This window comes from Nyctereutes procyonoides, unplaced genomic scaffold (assembly GCF_905146905.1).
Source record: "Nyctereutes procyonoides isolate TBG_1078 unplaced genomic scaffold, NYPRO_anot_genome, whole genome shotgun sequence".
Classification (NCBI taxonomy): domain Eukaryota; kingdom Metazoa; phylum Chordata; class Mammalia; order Carnivora; family Canidae; genus Nyctereutes; species Nyctereutes procyonoides.
In genome coordinates, this window is record NW_026575049.1 from 50,434,312 (window position 1) to 50,452,328 (window position 18,017).

Consider the following 18,017-nt stretch of genomic DNA (forward strand, 5'->3'; position numbering starts at 1 on the left):
CAGCAGTTTAGTGCCGCCTTCGGCCAAGGGCCTGATCCTGGAGACTCCGGATCAAGTCCCACATCGGGCTTCCTGCATGGAGCCTGCTTCTCCCTCTGCCTGTCTCTGTCTCTCTCTGTGTGTCTCTCATGAATAAAATCTTAAAAAAAAAAAAAAAAAAGAATAACAGTAGTACCTAATACCTAGAGTTTCGAAGATTAATAACAGTAAACACATGTAAAAATAAGGAAACACCCAACAGTCAATGAATGCTGATGAATAGTAGCCATTATCATTAACTAGAAACATAAATACCCCTTGGTGTCCTCTCCACATGTTTAGTCAAAGAGGTGAACAGGTATTTCTATGCAGCAGATATTGTTATAATATGAATATCAATAAGGTGGTACTCCAGAAGATAACGCAACTAATTACACCTGTGGAAACTAGGCAGGTTTGGTTGAGGAGACATTTGTACCTGAAGACAGTATGATGACTAGGAGTTTGTTATACAAAGAGCAGGAAAGGGCCATTCCAGAGTAGAGGGACAAGCTTGTGTTGGATCACAAGTGTTGAAAGGGAAGGGGAATTTATTTTAATTATTATTATTGTCAGTAAGCTCTCTGCACAGTGTGGGGCTTGAACTCAGGACCAGAGATCTCCTGTGCTTTACAGACTGAGCCAGCCAGGCGCTTGGGGAAGGGGAATTTACTGGCCCAGATCACAGAGCTGCGGTGAGAGGCAAGGAGCACCACAGGCTTGCGGAAGATTTTAGTCTGTGGGAAAAGTAGTCAGCAGTCAGAGGATCCAAACTTCCTCTGCTTCCCAAGATATATATATATATATATTTAAGATTTTATTTATTTATTCATGAGAGACACACGGGGGGGGGGGCAGAGACACAGGCAGAGGGAGGAGCAGGCTCCATGCAGGGAGCCCGATGTGGGACTTGATCCTGGATCTCCAGGATCACGCCCTGGGCTGAAGGCAGGCTCTCAACTGCTGAGCCACCCAGGGATTCCCTTCCCATGATATTTAAATTTTAACTTGTAGGCTAATGGTTTCAGAACTGAGCTGATTGTCAGGACTACCCAGGGAGCTTTTTAAAAAAGATCCCAAGATCCCACCTTCAGAAATTCCAAGCCTTTATAGGTGAGTGGGGCCCAAGGAATACCGTTGAAAAGCCCCTGGGGGTAATTCTGCAGCTGACGCAGGGTTGGTGCTGCTTCCACAGGTCAAGGGTGAGCCAAACAGGAACCTGCAATTCCTTTCCTAAGGCAGGTAACTGCGGGACACATCCTGACCTTCCGGTCTTTGCACATTATTATTATTTTTTCTTTGCTCATCATTAAAAACAAAAACAAACAACAAACTCTACCTTTTCTTTCCACCTGAATAGTTATCTTCTAACAGTTTACTTACTATGGATTTACTTGCTGTACCGTCTTGCATTCACTCACTAGAACGCAAACTGAACATTACTGGTGACCCTCAGGTTCTAGAAGAGGCTGGCACATAGAAGGCCTCTTAAGTAGGACTTCCAGTCAGTCAATCAAGGAGTGGAGGAAAGGAGAATGCGGCTAGTGCAAAGCAATTAGGGGAGTTACGGAAGAAACCTATAATCTTGATGTCCTCAGTTTGCTTAAAAAGGAAAACAGGGACAGAGGGGTGCAGATTTATTTTCTAAATCCCAGAATTCACGTAGTGTTATGTTACTCACATAAGATTCTATACATTACTCAGTGCTCAGAGAGGGGGGTAGTTTTTTTTTTTTTTTAATGTAGCAGGGTGAAAAAACAAAAACAAAAACAAATGTAGCAGGGTGGGGAGAAAGGCTAGTTTTTCCTTGTTCTCGAGTTTCTTTCTGACTGCTGTCTCATGCTTCCGGGTACATAAGAAACGCCAAAGCGCCGCAAAGCCCACCCGGCCGCCTTCCCCAACTAGCCGTGCACCTGGATCCCAGGCGGGCGCAGCAGGAGAAACACCTGGACCGAATCCTCAGGAGGCTGGCAGGCGGCCAGGGTCGGCGCGCGACCTAGGCTCACGCGTGCGCAGTAGCCAGGGCTGCCGGCGTGCGCGGGAAGCTGGGCCGCGTCCGCTTCTGATTGGCTGCCGCGGCGGGCTCCCGCCCACCTCCGCGCAGCACTGGGTGCTGATTGGGCGTCCCCGCAAAGGCCGACGCCGCACGGGAGGGAGGGAGGGAGGGAAGGGAGGCGGGAAACAGCCTAGCGGGTGCGGGGTCGCGCGGCTCCTTCTGGCGGGCGGCGCGGACGCTCCGAAATGGCGGTGCAGCCGAAGGAGACGCTGCAGCTGGAGAGCGCGGCCGAGGTCGGCTTCGTGCGCTTCTTCCAGGCCATGCCGGAGAAGCCGACCACCACGGTGCGCCTCTTCGACCGGGGCGACTTCTACACGGCGCACCACGAGGACGCGCTGCTGGCCGCCCGAGAAGTGTTCAAGACGCAGGGGGTGATCAAGTACCTCGGGCCGGCAGGTGAGGGCGGGGACGGCGCGGGCTCCCCGGGCGGCGGGCGGCGGGCGGGCGGGCGGGCGGCGGGGCCCGGGGGCGGGGACGGGGACGGCGCTCGCCCCGGCCGCTGCCCCGCCAGGTGGGGCGCCGCCCGGCCCTGCCCGCGCCCTGCCCCTGCCCCTGCCCCAGCCCCTTTGCAGCGGCCCCCGTGCCGGGCGCTTTATTTAATGCATCGCTCTTTTTAATTGTCCAGCGGTCGCCTGCGTGTCTGCCAGCGGCCCGCCTGGCCCGTCCATCTCCTCGCAAGCCGCCCGCAGTGAGATTTAAAATAGCAGGGGGTTGGGGAGACCTTGTCACATCACCGCACTCCACTTGGGGCTCTGGTTCAGAATCTGGAACGGGTTACTGTTGGTGGGCAGCATCGCCCAGTGGTCAGGACCTCGGACTTGGAGCCAGGTTACTTGGAATCCACTTGCTAGCTGTGTGACTTCGGGCCAGTCACGAATGCCTTGGCCTCGGCTCGGCCTTGCGCGCCCTCCGTGATCCGGCCCCACCCCTCCCGCATCAGCTCTCCCTGTAAGGCCACACGCTTCTCACCCAATGTGAGCTACGTGCTGTTGTTTTTAATTTTATTTACTTATTGATGAGAGACACAGGCAGAGGGAGAAGCAGGCCCCATGCAGGGAGCCCGACGCGGGACTCGATCCCAGGTCTCCAGGATCACGCCCTGGGCCGAAGGCAGGCGCTAAACCGCTGGGCCACCCGAGGTGCCCGAGCTAGGTGTTTTAGATGTTTTATGGTGATGGTTTTACTGCCTGGCTCCGTTGTGATGATGGAAAGAGCATTCTGGGGAGTCGTGGGTTCTGGTCCTACCTTTGCCACATGCAGATGGGATGTTACTGAGGAAAGAATGTTTCATTCATCAAGACAAAATTGAGTGTTGCTGTGTCTGGCAGAGTTATGGACACTAGGACAGACATTTAGTATTCCTCCCTTCACAGAGCTCACTCTAGTGGAGAGCAAGGCAGAAGTAAATAATTGAAGGTGAAGAACTGTGTAGATGTGCTCCATAGCAAGTTGTTGAAGAGGCATAAAAGCAGGGATGGCAAAGATTGAAGACCTCAGAAGAAGCATTGCATGAGAAGCTAAATTTCATTTGAGTCTTGAAGGACTAGGCATTGGCTGGGTTGAGGCCTGAAAGGCAGATTGGTGTCGCTGGGGCAGGAATCCGGGGGGAGGGTGGTCCGGGTGGATGGAGTCAGAGGATGGAAGGCTTTTTTTTTTTTTTTTTTTTGGACCGAGTTGTTGAAAATTTTTTTTTGTAAGCCCGGAGACTGGGTGGCTTTTTTTTTTTAATTTTATTTATTTGTTTTAAATTTTTTAAAATTTTTTATTTATTCAGAGGCAGAGAGAGAGGCAGGCAGAGACATAGGCAGAGGAAGAAGCAGGCTCCATACAGAGAGCCCGATGCGGGACTTGATCCCAGGTCTCCAGAATTACACCCCAGGCTGCAGGCGGCGCTAAACCACTGCGCCACCGGGGCTGCCCTGGGTGGCTTAAGTAAAGGTGAAGTGGTATGTTGGATCTTTGGCTGTAGGATGGGGAATGGGTTAGAAGGGGCAAGAGGAGAGGTATTACAATTAATGGAGACCAGCCAGAGATGGATAGGGATGGCTTCATAGTTAATGATGGTCTAGATTGCTTTCCAGTTTTAAAGTTATTCAAGGCTAGTGCACTTAGCTCTCTGAGGCTTGTATTACACAGTTTAGAATAGCTTAAGCATTTAAAATGATGTAAAAAGTTCTAAATGTACTTGTATGTGTAAATTGAATCACTGGTTTTTCGAAACACCTGTTAATGATTCTAATACTTTCATTTTTCTTTTTCTTTAAGATCTTATTTATTTATGAGAGATAGAGAGAAGCAGAGACACAGGCAGAGGGAGAAGCAGGCTCCATGCAGGGAGCTCGACGTGGTACTCAATCCCGGGACTCCAGGATCACCCCCTGGGCCGAAGGCAGATGCTAGATGCTAAACCGCTGAGCCACCCAGGGATCCCCATCATTTTTCTAATATAGATTAATAATATGAAAGGAATAATGGATGCTAACATCACACCCATTTATTGGGAAGGAAATTTAGTATGAATATGCAGGAATCTTATGTACTGAAGTGTAGACTTTAATAAAAAATATATATATATTTTTTATTACTCTTGAAGGTTAAAGTGTGTTTAGTGGGCACATTTCTAAGAATAGAGTAACCTAGACAGTCGCCTTCTATTCTATTGAGAATGACGTTAAAAGTGAATTTAACTTTTCAGAGATCAGCAAATAAGTGAATTATTCCTAAGGATCTAGTTCTAAGACTAGAGATGTCAAATGCACATTTTAGGTAAAAGATTGTCCTATATATGCTTAGGTAGGATAATAACAGTTACAAAAAGATTGATCATTTGTTACTAGAAATTGGGTGAAATAACTCCAAAGAGGGAGGGACTCAAAAACAAAAATGTCCCAGACATCACCAAAGCAAGTATCTTGCAGTTTTCACTGTGCAGGTTGCATTGTAACTGAGCATCTTTTTAAATAATACATGTTACTGTAAGGCTGCCAAAACTTGTTTCTTGGGAGGAGTTTTCCTTTGTTTTAATATTATGCCATATAGGTAAAGGTTTAACAAAATCCTTTCCTTTGCTTCTCTGTCCCACCCGGAAACCTTGATCAGGTTAAGAAGGTTAGTTATGTCTCTAGGCAGCATTGGTTATTGCAGAAATGACCCTAGATTGGTAAATTATATCTGGACTGTAATGCCAGATGAACTATGAAGATTTCATGCATTTGCACTTAAGGCAAATCTTGGAGCCTGTGACCTTTTCCCACATTCTTTAGCAGTTGAACTTGTCTCTGACTATAGAAAAGAGAAATGGTTAGAAAACTTCCTCAATTTCCTGCCCTCAGATCTATATTATTATTATTATTATTATTATTTTATTTATTTATTTTAAAGATTTATTTATTCATGAGAGACACAGATTGAGACAGAGACACAGGCAGAGGGAGGAGCAGGCTCCACACAGGGATCCCAAAGAGGGACTCAATCCCGGGGCCCTAGGATCACACCCCAGGCCAAAGGCAGGTGCTAATCCGCTGAGGGATCCCCTGTACTTTTTTTAATATAACAGATTTGTTGAGATTATTCACATATAGTATGATTCACACATTTATTTTTTGATTGACACATGTATACTATTCAGTGTTTTGTTTTATAATTCTGTAGCTTTTAGTATATTCACAAAGTTAAGCAACATCGTAGTACATCATTTTTTTTTTTTTTTTTTTGGAAGTAGGCTCCATGCCCAGCTTGGAGCCCAACAGCCCAACATGGGGCTTGAACTCATGACCCTGAGATCAAGACCTGAGCTAAGATCAAGAGTTGGATACTCAACCTGCTGAGTCGCCCAGGAGCCCACCACAGTGCATTTTATTTATTTTTATTTATTTTTTTAAGTAATCTCTTCACCCAAAATGGGGCTCGACCTCAAGACCCTGAGATCAAGAGTCAGATAATCTACTGAGCCAGGCAGGCCCCACAGTAAATTTTTTTTTAAATTTTTATTTATTTATGATAAGTCACACAGAGAGAGAGGCAGGCTCCATGCACTGGGAGCCCGACGTGGGATTCGATCCCGGGTCTCCAGGATCGTGCCCTGGGCCAAAGGCAGGCGCCAAACCGCTGCGCCACCCAGGGATCCCCCCACAGTAAATTTTTAAAACATTTTTGTCAGTCCCCAAAAGAAACCCTGTACCCATTAGCAGTCGTCCTCCTGCCCCACCCCCAGTTCTCCCAACCCTAGGCAACTGCTAACGTGCCTTTTCTTTTGCTTATTCTGGACATTTCATCATAAGAGTAGAATCACAAAATGTGATCTTTCATGACTTTTTTTTCACTTAATATTTTCAGGATTCATCTCTGCTATTAGTACTTCCTTTTTTTTTTTTTTTTTTAAAGATTTTATTTATTCATAAGAGACACAGAGAGGTAGAGACACAAGCAGAGGGAGAAGCAGGCTCCATGCAGGGAGCCTGATGTGGGACTCCATTCTGGGATCATGACCTGAGGCAAAGGCAGTCATTCAACTGCTGAGCCACCCAGGCATACCGAGAGAGTTTCAAGAGGACTCCATGCAGAACCCACGGTGGGGCTCCATTTCACAACCCTGAGATCATGTCCTCAGCCAAAGCCAACAGATGCTTAATCAGCTGAGCCACCTACGTGTCATTTAACCCATCTCTCATCTACCTCCTCTCCAGCAACCCCCAGTTTGTTCTTTTTTTTTTTTTTAAGAGTTAATTTATTTATTCATGAGAGAGAGAGAGAGAGGCAGAGACAGACACAGGCTCCCTGCATGGAGCCTGCTGTGAGACTCAATCCCGACTCTCCAGGATCACGCCCCGGGCTGAAGGCGGCGCTAAACCGTGGAGCCACCCAGGCTGTCCCCCCCCCCCTGCTTTTTTTTAAGATTTTATTTACTTATTCATGGGGGACACAGAGAGAGGAAGACAGGAGAAGCAGGCTCCATGCAAGGAGCCCGATATGGGACTTGATCCTGGGACTCTAGGATCACACCCTGAGTCAAAGGGGCAGACGCCCAACTGCTGAACCACCCAACCGCTGAGCCACCCAGGCATCCCTCAGAGGTAACTTTCTATTTCCTCTCTGTCTGGTTCCTTTTATTGGCATTTAGACTTATTCACATCTTTTTAGCTACTTTTACCCTTCAACATCTAGTGCCCACATTATTATAAATAAAGACCTGTGAGATAGTAGCTATATCCAATTTATAGATAAGGAATTTGAGTCACTGAAAAAAAAAGTTACTTTTTCCCCGCTTTTGCTGTCAGAACTCAGCTTAGAAAATATCTCCTTTTGGAAGCCTTTCTTGATTCCCACGTTAAGACTGTCTGGGGGACGCCTGGGTGGCTCTGGCTGAGTGCCTGCCTTCAGCTCAGTGCGTTATCCTAGGGTCCCGGGATTGAGTCCCACATATGGCTCCCTGCGTGGAGCCTACTTCTTCTTCCTCTCTCTGTGTCTCTCATGAATAAATAAATAAAATCTTAAAAAAAAAAAAAAAAGACTGGTTAGCTGTCTCTCTTAGGCATTCCCTGCCCTTGTTCTCCTTACCCTAGACACAGCTTTGAGTCTACCTATTGCCTGTCTATCCCAATAGCCTGAAAGCTCCCAGAGAGCAGGAACTGTGTTTTAACCAATGTCTACCTCTGAACCCTAGCACCTGGCCCAGTGCCTTCATGTAGCAGACACATGGTAATTGTCAGCTGAATGAGGTTGGGGGGGCTCCAAAGTATTACTATTTTTTTAAAGATTTATATATTCATGAAAGACACGGAAAGAGAGACAGGGGCAGGCTCCCTGTGGGAAGCCTGATACCGGACTCAATCCCTGGGATCAAACCCTGAGCTAGAGGCAGATGCCTGACCACAGAGCCACCCAGGTGCCCTGGCTCCAGATTATTCTTGAAGAGAAAAATCTTGTACAAAACCAAGGCTATTCCTTCTGCTGTACCCCAGGTGGAGTCTGGGTAGGTTTCTGTTCCTCTTTCCCACATTTCACACCAGGAGGTCAGTTTTGCTCCCCAGCTGGTTAAAGCATACAATGCCAGCTGCACTTATAAGACTTAAAATGCACTCCCACCCAGTATGTCACAAAACCTCCTCTGCGAGAAATAGTACCTTTGGAGGATAACCTTGGCAGTTGGGCAGCCTGGCAGTATGTTAGCAATGGAGATAGAGGAGGCCATGGGGGGGGGGGTGGGAATCACCTCATTTGCCTCTTCACCCCACCCACTTTTAAGAAATTACTGTTGTGAACCTGTGTTCCTGTTGAATGTAATGTGTCAGTAGAAAGATTTGACCAGATTGCTCTGGATCCTTCTATCCAGAGCGAAGTAGATAACATTGATATGCAAAGTAGTTAGGTGTAATAGAGAGTGGTGGAGCTTGTGGATCTGAGAGCGCTTATTCATCCTGTGATAGCATTTAATTTTAGATACTTTAAAAACCCTGTGCTGGCCAGACAATTCTACTGGCACATCCTAGTGGTTTGATGATTTAAGAGCTGTTTTAGAATTTTTCGTATTTTTTTTTTCCCCATCTCAGGATTTATTTTTGCTGACTTTTCATTTTGCCTTTTAATTTAAAGGATGATATGAAAAACAGTGTTTTGGAAACTCGTATTTACTGGAAGTTGCTGGTAATACTCAGTGGTGTTTATCAGTGCCTTTGAGAAATTCTTTTTTTTAAATATTTATTCATGAGAGACAGAGGCAGAGACACAGGCAGAGGGAGAAGCAGGCTCCATGCAGGGAGCCTGATGCAGGACTGGGATTCCGGAATCACGCCCTGAGCCAAAGGCAGACGCCCAACTGCTGAGCCACCCAGGCATCCCTTTTTTTTTTTTTCCTTTGAGAAACTCTTATCTGCTTTTGTATTAAGTCTAATTTGCTTCTTAAGAAAAAAAGATTTAGGGGATCCCTGGGTGGCGCAGCGGTTTAGCGCCTGCCTTTGGCCCAGGGCACGATCCTGGAGACCCGGGATCGAATCCCACGTCGGGCTCCTGGTGCATGGAGCCTGCTTCTCCCTCTGCCTGTGTCTCTGCCTCTCTCTCTCTCTCACTGTGTGCCTATCATAAATAAATAAAAATTAAAAAAAAAAAAAGATTTAGAGAGCCTGCACTAACGGGGAGGGGCAGAAGGAGAGAGAATTTTTTTTCTTTTTTTTTAAGATTTTATGTATTTATTTATGAGAGAGACACAGAGGGAGAGGCAGAGACACAAACAGAGGGAGAAGCAGGCTCCATGCAGGGAGCCTGATGTGGGACTGGATCCTGGGACCCTGGGATCATGACCTGAGGCAAAGGCAGATGTTCAACTGCTCAACTGCTGAGCCACCCAGGCGTCCCAAGAGAGAATTTCAAGTGGACTCCATGCAGAACCCACCGTGGGGGCTCCATTTCACAACCATGAGATCATGTCCTCAGCCAAAGCCAACAGTCAGACGCTTAATCAGCTGAGCCACCTAAGTGTCTCTGCTGCTTTTCTTGAGCAAGTTTTTTTTTTTCTCCTTATTTTTATGATGTTTCATCATAGGAATAACATTCTTATGTGGAATTCAACTGGATAGGTTGATAAGGTGACCAGTCTTTCTGATTTGCTTGTGACTGAGGGGGCTCCTGGAACATCGGACTTCCAGTATTAAAACTGGAAGCGTCTTGAGCAAAATGGAATGAGTGCTAGGCAAAACTAGGGAATAATTTCCATAGGGTCCACAGTTGCACTCTGGTTCTGATCTTGAGTGAGTGTTAGTTGGGAGATGTGAGTCTGTTACAGACTGGAGGCCTCCCCGTCTCACACATGGCTTGTTGAATGGGATTCTAGAGTAAACATAACTTTCATGGAGCTTGCTTTGTAAATGCAAGCTACAGAAACAGCAATCTATTCAAATCTGTAAGAAAATATGACTGTTAAACTTACTGAGTTGAGGGCAGCCCCGGTGGCTTAGAGGTTTAGCACCGCCTTCAGCCCAGGGCGTGATCCCAGAGAGACCTGGGATCCAGTCCCATGTCAGGCTCCCTGCATGGAGCCTGCTTCTCCCTCTGTGTCTCTGTCTCTCTCTCTCTTTCTCTCTCTCTCTGCCCCCCTCTCTCCCCCTCTCCTCTGTGTCTCTCATGAATAAATAAATAAAATCTTAAAAAAAAAAAACAAAACTGAAGGATCTACTTGCATATTGGGACTCCTGGGTGGCTTAGTGGTTGGGCACCTGCCTTCGGCCCAGGGCGTGATCCTGGAGTCCTGGGATCGAGTCCCACGTTGGGCTCCCTGCATGGAGCCTGCTTCTCTCTCTGCCTATGTCTTTGCCTCTCTCTCTCTGTGTGTCTCTCATGAATAAATAAATAAATAAACTCTTTAAAAAAAATAAACTTACTGAGTTGAAAACTGGTGGCCTAAATAGTGTTTTGCTCTAAGTTTGAACTGATTGCCTATTTTTTAAAGATTGTAAGATTTCAGGGAAAGATTCATATTTTGAGCTGCTTTTGAAAAATCTGCACAGTTGAAAATTCTGGGTGTAAATATCCCTGCAGTTCAGCAGTGGATTTGGAGCTGAGTGGCTACTCTCTCTGACATTCCTCCTTTATCATGATGTACTTTCCTGTTTTTGTCACTGTTCCAACCCACCTTTTGAAGCCGCTTGTCATGTCAGCTCTATTGTTACTCTTCTTTGGGTTTCCTTTGCTCATTTGATACCTTCCTATACCTACCTGGTCCCTGTTTGTTTGCTAGTCCTGGATGAGGTAATGAGGAAGGAATGTTCTTGGAAAGAACCTTAGGCAAGATTTGAGCCCTTTTTCAGGGTGTCTGACAGGACTTCTTGACAGTACTTGTAACTAATGAAAGGAAAGTATCAGCTGTGCTTTGCTGTACAAGACAATTGCCTTAAGTCATTTAATTAATCTGTATCCTTGTTTATATTTCATATTTGTAATTGGCATGATCTATTATTAAATTTAGGTTAAGTCTTTAATAAGATCCAGAATTGTCAGAATAATCTACACATAATTACCTTTAAGTGAATAATTGGTATTACCTCTACTGTTTGAAAATTGAATTTTTATTCCATTTAATGATGTGGGTGATTTTATTAATTTTGTAAGAAATTGATAATTGCAAATCATAACTAGGATGAGATACTGTTTTTTATCTAATGTTAGTTCTTGATCTTGGGACTATTGACTTTTTTGGATTGAATAATTTGTTGTTTTGAGGGGCTGTCCTGTACATGTTTAACAGCATCACTGCCTTACCCATCAATTCCATTAGTACTCCCCTTTCTTCTCTCCCCCAGTTCCTGACAAGCCACATGTTCGCAGACATTAGCAAATGTCTGCTAGAGAAGCAAAACCGTCCTGGTTGAGAACCAGTGATCTAAGATAAAGACCAGAAAGCTTGAAAACTCTGTGTTGATTGGATAGGGGAAATAGATAAACTCCTACTTTATGGATGATAATGAGAATCATCTGGCAATATTTATCAAAATCCCTCAACATTCTTTGATAAAATCCAGTTTGGGGGCTTTGTGTTAACAGATGTACTAACATATTTGGTGAGTGAAGCGTGTACAAGATGGTTTATGCAGCATTGTTGTAACAGCAGAGACTGGAAAAAACCGATATGTCCCTTAATAAGAGACTAATTATAGAATATCCTCAAAGTCCTTGGAATGTTTGCATCTGTAAACAGAAAAGAAGCTGATTGTACTGATGGAACAATCTTCCAAAATATATTAAAATTAAGAAAAAGCCAAGATACAGAAGAGTGTTTGTAGTATGCACTTACTGATGTAAGAGAGGAACAAAGTACTTGTGTATGCAGCTTATTTTGGAAATATATTTTATAAACTAACAGCGATTGGCTGGGGAATTGGATGTAGGGGAGCAGTGGTGAAAGGGAAGTCTCCTTTTTTGCTATACTTTTTGAACCTTTGAATTTTTATCTGTGTTACCTAGAAGATTTTGCAATGAATAATGGCATTCATTTTTATGGAACTTTTGGGAAAAGTTTAATTCCATACAAATACTATATAGTTATATATAGCTATATATAGTTATATATAGTTGTATATAGTTATAAGACTTTTTTTTAAATTTTTTATTTATTTATGATAGTCACACACAGAGAGAGAGGCAGAGACATAGGCAGAGGGAGAAGCAGGCTCCATGCACTGGGATTCGATCCCGGGTCTCCAGGATTGCGCCCTGGGCCAAAGGCAGGCGCTAAACCGCTGCGCCACCCAGGGATCCCTAGTTATAAGACTTTTATTCAGACTTCTGAGAAACTAATTATAAGAAAGGACAAGTAACTTTAGCTTTATATATATTTACTCCTTGTTTTATCTTTGTATCTTCTTAATTTTTTATTTTGATGCATAGGTTCCACAGAAGGAGACGGGATGAGGCACTACATCTATTCACCTTTTTATACCCTTCAACTTCCAAAGTCCCTGGGATGAGTAATAGTGCTTGATAAACAGTTTTTTACTGAAGGAATGAATTAATGAGAGAAGAATGTAGGTTGGGGAATCCATTGTGTTAGGTACTTGAACACTTACTACTTTAAATCCTCAAATCTGTGTAACATGTTTTTTAATATTTTTCTTTAGGAACAAAGACCCTGGAGAGTGTTGTGCTTAGTAAAATGAATTTTGAGTCTTTTGTTAAAGATCTTCTTCTAATTCGACAGTATAGAGTTGAAGTTTACAAGAATAGAGCTGGAAGTAAGGCCTCCAAGGAGAACGATTGGTATTTGGCATATAAGGTAATTATCTTTAAATTGGTTATTATTTTTAAGAGTAGAAAGAATAAAAATGTGAGGGAATTCTATTGTGTGCTTTAATATTTTAACCAGGTTCTGATAACAAAATGCTTTGAAAAATATTCCTTAGTGTGTGGTTTTTAAGATCATGGTTTAATAGCAATTTAAAAATTCAGTAAATCTTTATTATTTACTGAATACTCTGTATAAATACTCTGAGCTGTGTCAATATCCCTGAAATGTAAATAATAAAATAAACTTTACATAAAATTGAATGCCAGCATGAAACAAAGATTTGATTTTACAGTTTTTAAGGTACTATCACACAGATTTACTGTATCCCAAATTATCTCATTTATACACTTTTTTTGAGATTTTAAAAATATTTTTGAAGATTTTATTTATTTGAGAGAGAGAAACAGCATGATAGAGGCAGAGGGAGAGAATCTCAAGCTGACTCTATGGTGAGCGCAGAGCCCCAAGACCAGCTCATGACCTAGAGATCATGACCTGGAAATCAAGAGTGGCATTTTATTGGATAAGCCACCCAGGCACCCCCTCCCTTTTTTTTTTTTTTTCAAATTTTTATTATTTTTTTAAAGATTGATTCATTCATTCATTCCTGAGAGAGAGAGACAGACAGGCAGAGGCAGAGGGAGAAGCAGGCTCCATGCAGGGAGCCTGATGTGGGACTTGATCCCGGGACTCCAGGATCATGCCCTGGGCCGAAGGCGGCGCTAAACCGCTGAGCCACCCAGGGATCTCTTTTTCAAATTTTTAAAAAATTTTTTTAAGCTTTATTTAAAGTAATCTCTGTATACTCAACATGTGGCTTGAATTTACAATCGGGAGATTGAGTCACATGCCAACCAGGGGCCCCTTGTTTGTACATATTTGAGTCACATGCCAACCAGGGGCCCCTTGTTTGTACATATCTTTGTATGTGTCTTTCTCTTCCATGAAGTTTATAATTTCTTGTATGTCAGGGGCTTTGTTAAATGGTGATCATATTCATTGGTGTCCCTTAGAAAGGCTTATTGACCTTCATGCTTCTATGGCTTAATGGAGATTGGAGACAATAGTACTGTTTTGTTTTATGTAATGACTGTCTTCGTTGTTAGTCTGTAAGGTCCTGTGTTTGGTTGTTCAAATGCAGTGTCTGCAGAGTAGGTTCTCAATAAATGCTGGAATAAATCAATGGTTAGAATGTTGTTGGGGAAGTGAGATTTATTCTTGAAAGGGAATACATGCATGATAAGGCTATGGGCTTATAGTTAGTGTCTATATGTAGCCTTTCTTTTCTCCTCTCTCTGGTTGTCCTTGGCAAATTTTCCAATCCCTTCTCCTGTATCTGTTTCTCCATAAACAGTAAAATTGGAAGGTTTTTTTTTTTTTAATGTTCTCCAACTTGAAAGTCCTGTGATTTTTTTGTTTTTGTTTTTGTTTTTTCTTCTTGTGAGATTTACTAGAATATTTAAACATTTGATCTTGGTACTACCCCAGATACAATCTTCTTTGGTCTCTGTTCCATATTGTGTCCTCCTCCCCCAGCCTGCCTTTGTAAATGTAGACATTTACTGAAGATTGTATCTGCGAGAATTTAGCATTCTACATTATGGAGTTTCCTGGGGATTTTCATTGGTGTTTTCCTGATAACGGGGTGTGGGGTGGGGGTGGGGGGGCTTTTACTTAGAGTTGTAGCCTATGTCTTGAAAGATTTTAATAGATAATTGAGGGTACCACAAAGTGATTTTTCTGTCTCATTCTTCATAGAACTCAATTAGTTAACACCACCAAAATGTGGAATCCTGTTTAAGAGATTACCATGTATATCAGCCCATCACACCTCACTCCTCTATGTCATACCAGAATCCTTCAAGATGTATTCTCTTCAAGATGAATAGACATTTAGGTCAGGGGGAAATTTTTTCAAATATGTATCTTTATCAAATTAGAAGTGGTATCTTCATCCTGACATTTTAAGTTCAAATCTAAAACTGCAAAAATTGGGCAGCCTGGGTGGCTCAGTGGTTTAGCGCCGCCTTCGGCGCAGGGCCTGATCCTGGAGACGTGGGATCAAGTCCCATGTCAGGCTCCTTTCGTTGGAGCCTGCTTCTCCCTCTGCCTGTGTCTCTGCCTCTCTATGTCTCTCATGAATAAATAAATAAAATCTTTAAAAAAAAATGCAAAAACTGATTTGTCTTTACATTTTTTAGCTTATTGATTCTACAGTAAACTATTAGTGATATTTAAGATAGTTGATCTCTCTGATTGATTTCTTTCCCATGTTCTCAGTGGTATGTTCAGAGCAGGAAAAGACTTTGGATACCATCTAATTCACAGATTACCAGTCTTATCATTTTCAAGAACCCAATTTTGTTAGCTACTGGTTCTCTTTTGAGGGTTTTTTGTATTTTTTTTATTTTTTATTTTTTTTTTGAGAGTTTTTTTTTTAAAGGTGTGCTTCATAGTCTGCAAATCCAAAGTATGGAAGTAAAAGTACTATGTTTACATTTGTGATCGAAACAGTCTTTTATTTTTTTATTTTATTTTTAAATTATTTTTTAAAAACATAAACCTCAAATGGGAATTTTGACTTTTTTTTTTTAAAGATTTATTTATTTATTCATGAGAGACGCAGAGAGGCAGAGACACAGGCAGAGGGAGAAGCAGGCTCCCTGCAGGGAGCCCGATGTGGGACTTGATCCCAGATCCTGGAATTACGCCCTGAGCCACAGGCAGACGCTCTACCGCTGAGCCACCCAGGCGTCCCATGTGTCAGTGCTTTTAAAATTTGAATGCAAGAATGCTTTTGCCAGGCAGCCCCAGTGGCCCAGCAGTTTGGCGCCGCCTTCAGCCCAGGGCCTGATTCTGGAGACCTGGGATCAAGTCCCATGTTGGGCTTCCTACATGGAACCTGCTTCTCCCTCTGCCTGTGTCTTTGCCTCTCTCTCTCTCTGTCTGTGTCTGTCATGAATAAATAAATAAAATCTTTTTTTTTTAAATGCTTTTGCCATTTCATTTTTTTAAAAATTTTTTTAAAAGAATGCCTAGCTGGTTCAGTGATAGAGCCTGTGACTCCTGATCTCAGGATCATGAATTCACATCTCATGTTGGGCATGGAGCCTACTTTAAAAAATAATATTAAATAAAATAATTTTTTTGAAGATTTTGAGTAATCTCTCCAGTGTGGGACTCAAACTCACGACCCTTATATCAAGACTGTCATGCTCTTCTAACTGAGCCAGCCTAGTGCTCCCTCCATTTTATTTTTGATTCAGATTTTTTTTTTTATAAGATTGTATTTACTTATTCATGAGAGACACAGAGAGGCAGAGACAGGAGGAGCAGGCTCCATGCCAGAAGCCCAGTATGGGACTTGATCCCGGGACTCTGGGATCATGCCCTGAACCCAAGGCAGATGCTCAACCACTGAGCCACCCAGGTGTCCCTTGATTCAGGTTTTAATCAATAATCCATAGTTATAAGTTACTTAGAATCCTATTATAAAAAAATAAATGATTATCATGATTATGATGCTTCAAGAACTATTGATGGCTATTGGTTGCTTAAATTTGGCTGTTACCATGGTCATTTGGATGATTTGTGACTGTCTCCTGTTTCATACCATGGATCATCATTTGCCCCAGAAAATGCCGCAGGCTAAAAGTTTCCTATCAGCTTTTTTTTTTTTTTTTTTTAAGATTTTATTTATTGATTCATGAGAGACACAGAGAGAGAGGCAGAGACATAGGCAGATGGAGACATAGGCTCCCCATAGGGAGCCTGATGTAGGACTCAATCCCAGGACTCTGGGATCACGCCCTGAGCCACCCAGGTGTCCCCATCCTATCAGCTTCTGATCAGTTTGAAATATAGATAGTGTTAACCTTCTGACTTGAGACAGGTCCTGCCAGAAGCAAAGAAGCTTGACCCTTTAGTTGACTTGTGTAGTCTTAAAGAGGGATTTCTGATCTTTTTGAAATATTGAAAATAGGTCTAGACCCTTTATCTGAAAATCACTAATATAGAACCATCTTTGCATTTTACTGATAAGATAGAGAATTGACTTTCCAAGGTCAGTATTTTTAGCTAATATTACTGCTCTTCTGTGTGATATAGTTAGTGAAAATACTGGTATGTGCAATTAATAAGTAGATACTTTCATAGGATATAGAAATTTAAGCATACCATTAATAGGATTATCACTTGGATACTTTAATGATTGTGTATAAATCCAGCTGCCAAATTTCAAAGTCTCTTTTGAAAATCTCTTTTGATGCGTTTATTTTTACATATGCCCAAGTGTCCTGAAAATAATTGGAAAAATAGGGAGGATTCTTGATAGAAAATTAGATAATAATAATTGGAATATATTGTTATAAGCAATTTTTTGTAAGAGAACACTTTGTTAATAAAATTCATCAATAGGTTGAGTAATGCTTGTTTGCTAATAAAATTTTAAAGTACATTCAACAGTTCTTAAAATTTTTTATTTTTGTTAAGGCTTCTCCAGGTAATCTTTCTCAGTTTGAAGACATTCTCTTTGGTAACAATGATATGTCAACCTCCATTGGTGTCGTGGGTGTTAAAATGTCTACAGTTGATGGCCAAAGACAGGTCGGAGTTGGGTATGTTGACTCCATACAGAGGAAGCTAGGACTTTGTGAGTTCCCCGATAATGATCAGTTCTCCAATTTGGAGGCTCTCCTGATTCAGATTGGACCAAAGGAATGTGTTTTACCAGGAGGAGAGACTGGTGGAGACATGGGAAAACTGAGGCAGGTAAGGGAATCAAGGTAGGGATGAAGGAGAATCTAAGCCTAGGAAAGACTAACATGATAGATACTGTTTTACTTAAAAAGCATAATTCAAAAGTCAATTTTTTGTATCTAATTACAGTCTTGTTATATTTCAAGGGTAATCTTGTTTGTCAGAAACTTTATGAGGACTTTAGAACAAGCTATTTCTTGTTAAGGCTTGTTAGATCAGATCATTTCCCTTTTTCCTGCCTTCCTCCTTCCTTCCTTCCTAAAAGAGTAACAGAATATCATAAAGGGATCACAACTGATAAAGAAGAATGCCTTCAGAGTTATGGGGGGGGGGATGATTTAGGTTCATTAAAAAAAAACAATATTACTGTATTTAGCATGGATTTATCAAATAAATACAGATCTTTAAAAAAAA

General features: G+C 42.5%; 1 protein-coding gene across 1 annotated transcript in view; it reads left to right on the plus strand.

Annotated features, from left to right (window-relative positions):
* The first annotated feature begins 2,199 nt into the window (after positions 1-2,199).
* The window catches only part of MSH2 (mutS homolog 2), a 75,707-nt gene continuing 59,889 nt past the window's right edge, over positions 2,200-18,017 (plus strand). The window contains exons 1-3 of the mRNA XM_055329180.1: positions 2,200-2,470; positions 12,679-12,833; positions 17,337-17,615. Coding sequence (XP_055185155.1) covers positions 2,260-2,470; positions 12,679-12,833; positions 17,337-17,615 — 645 coding nt within the window. The 5' untranslated portion in view covers positions 2,200-2,259. The remainder of the gene's footprint in view (positions 2,471-12,678; positions 12,834-17,336; positions 17,616-18,017) is intronic.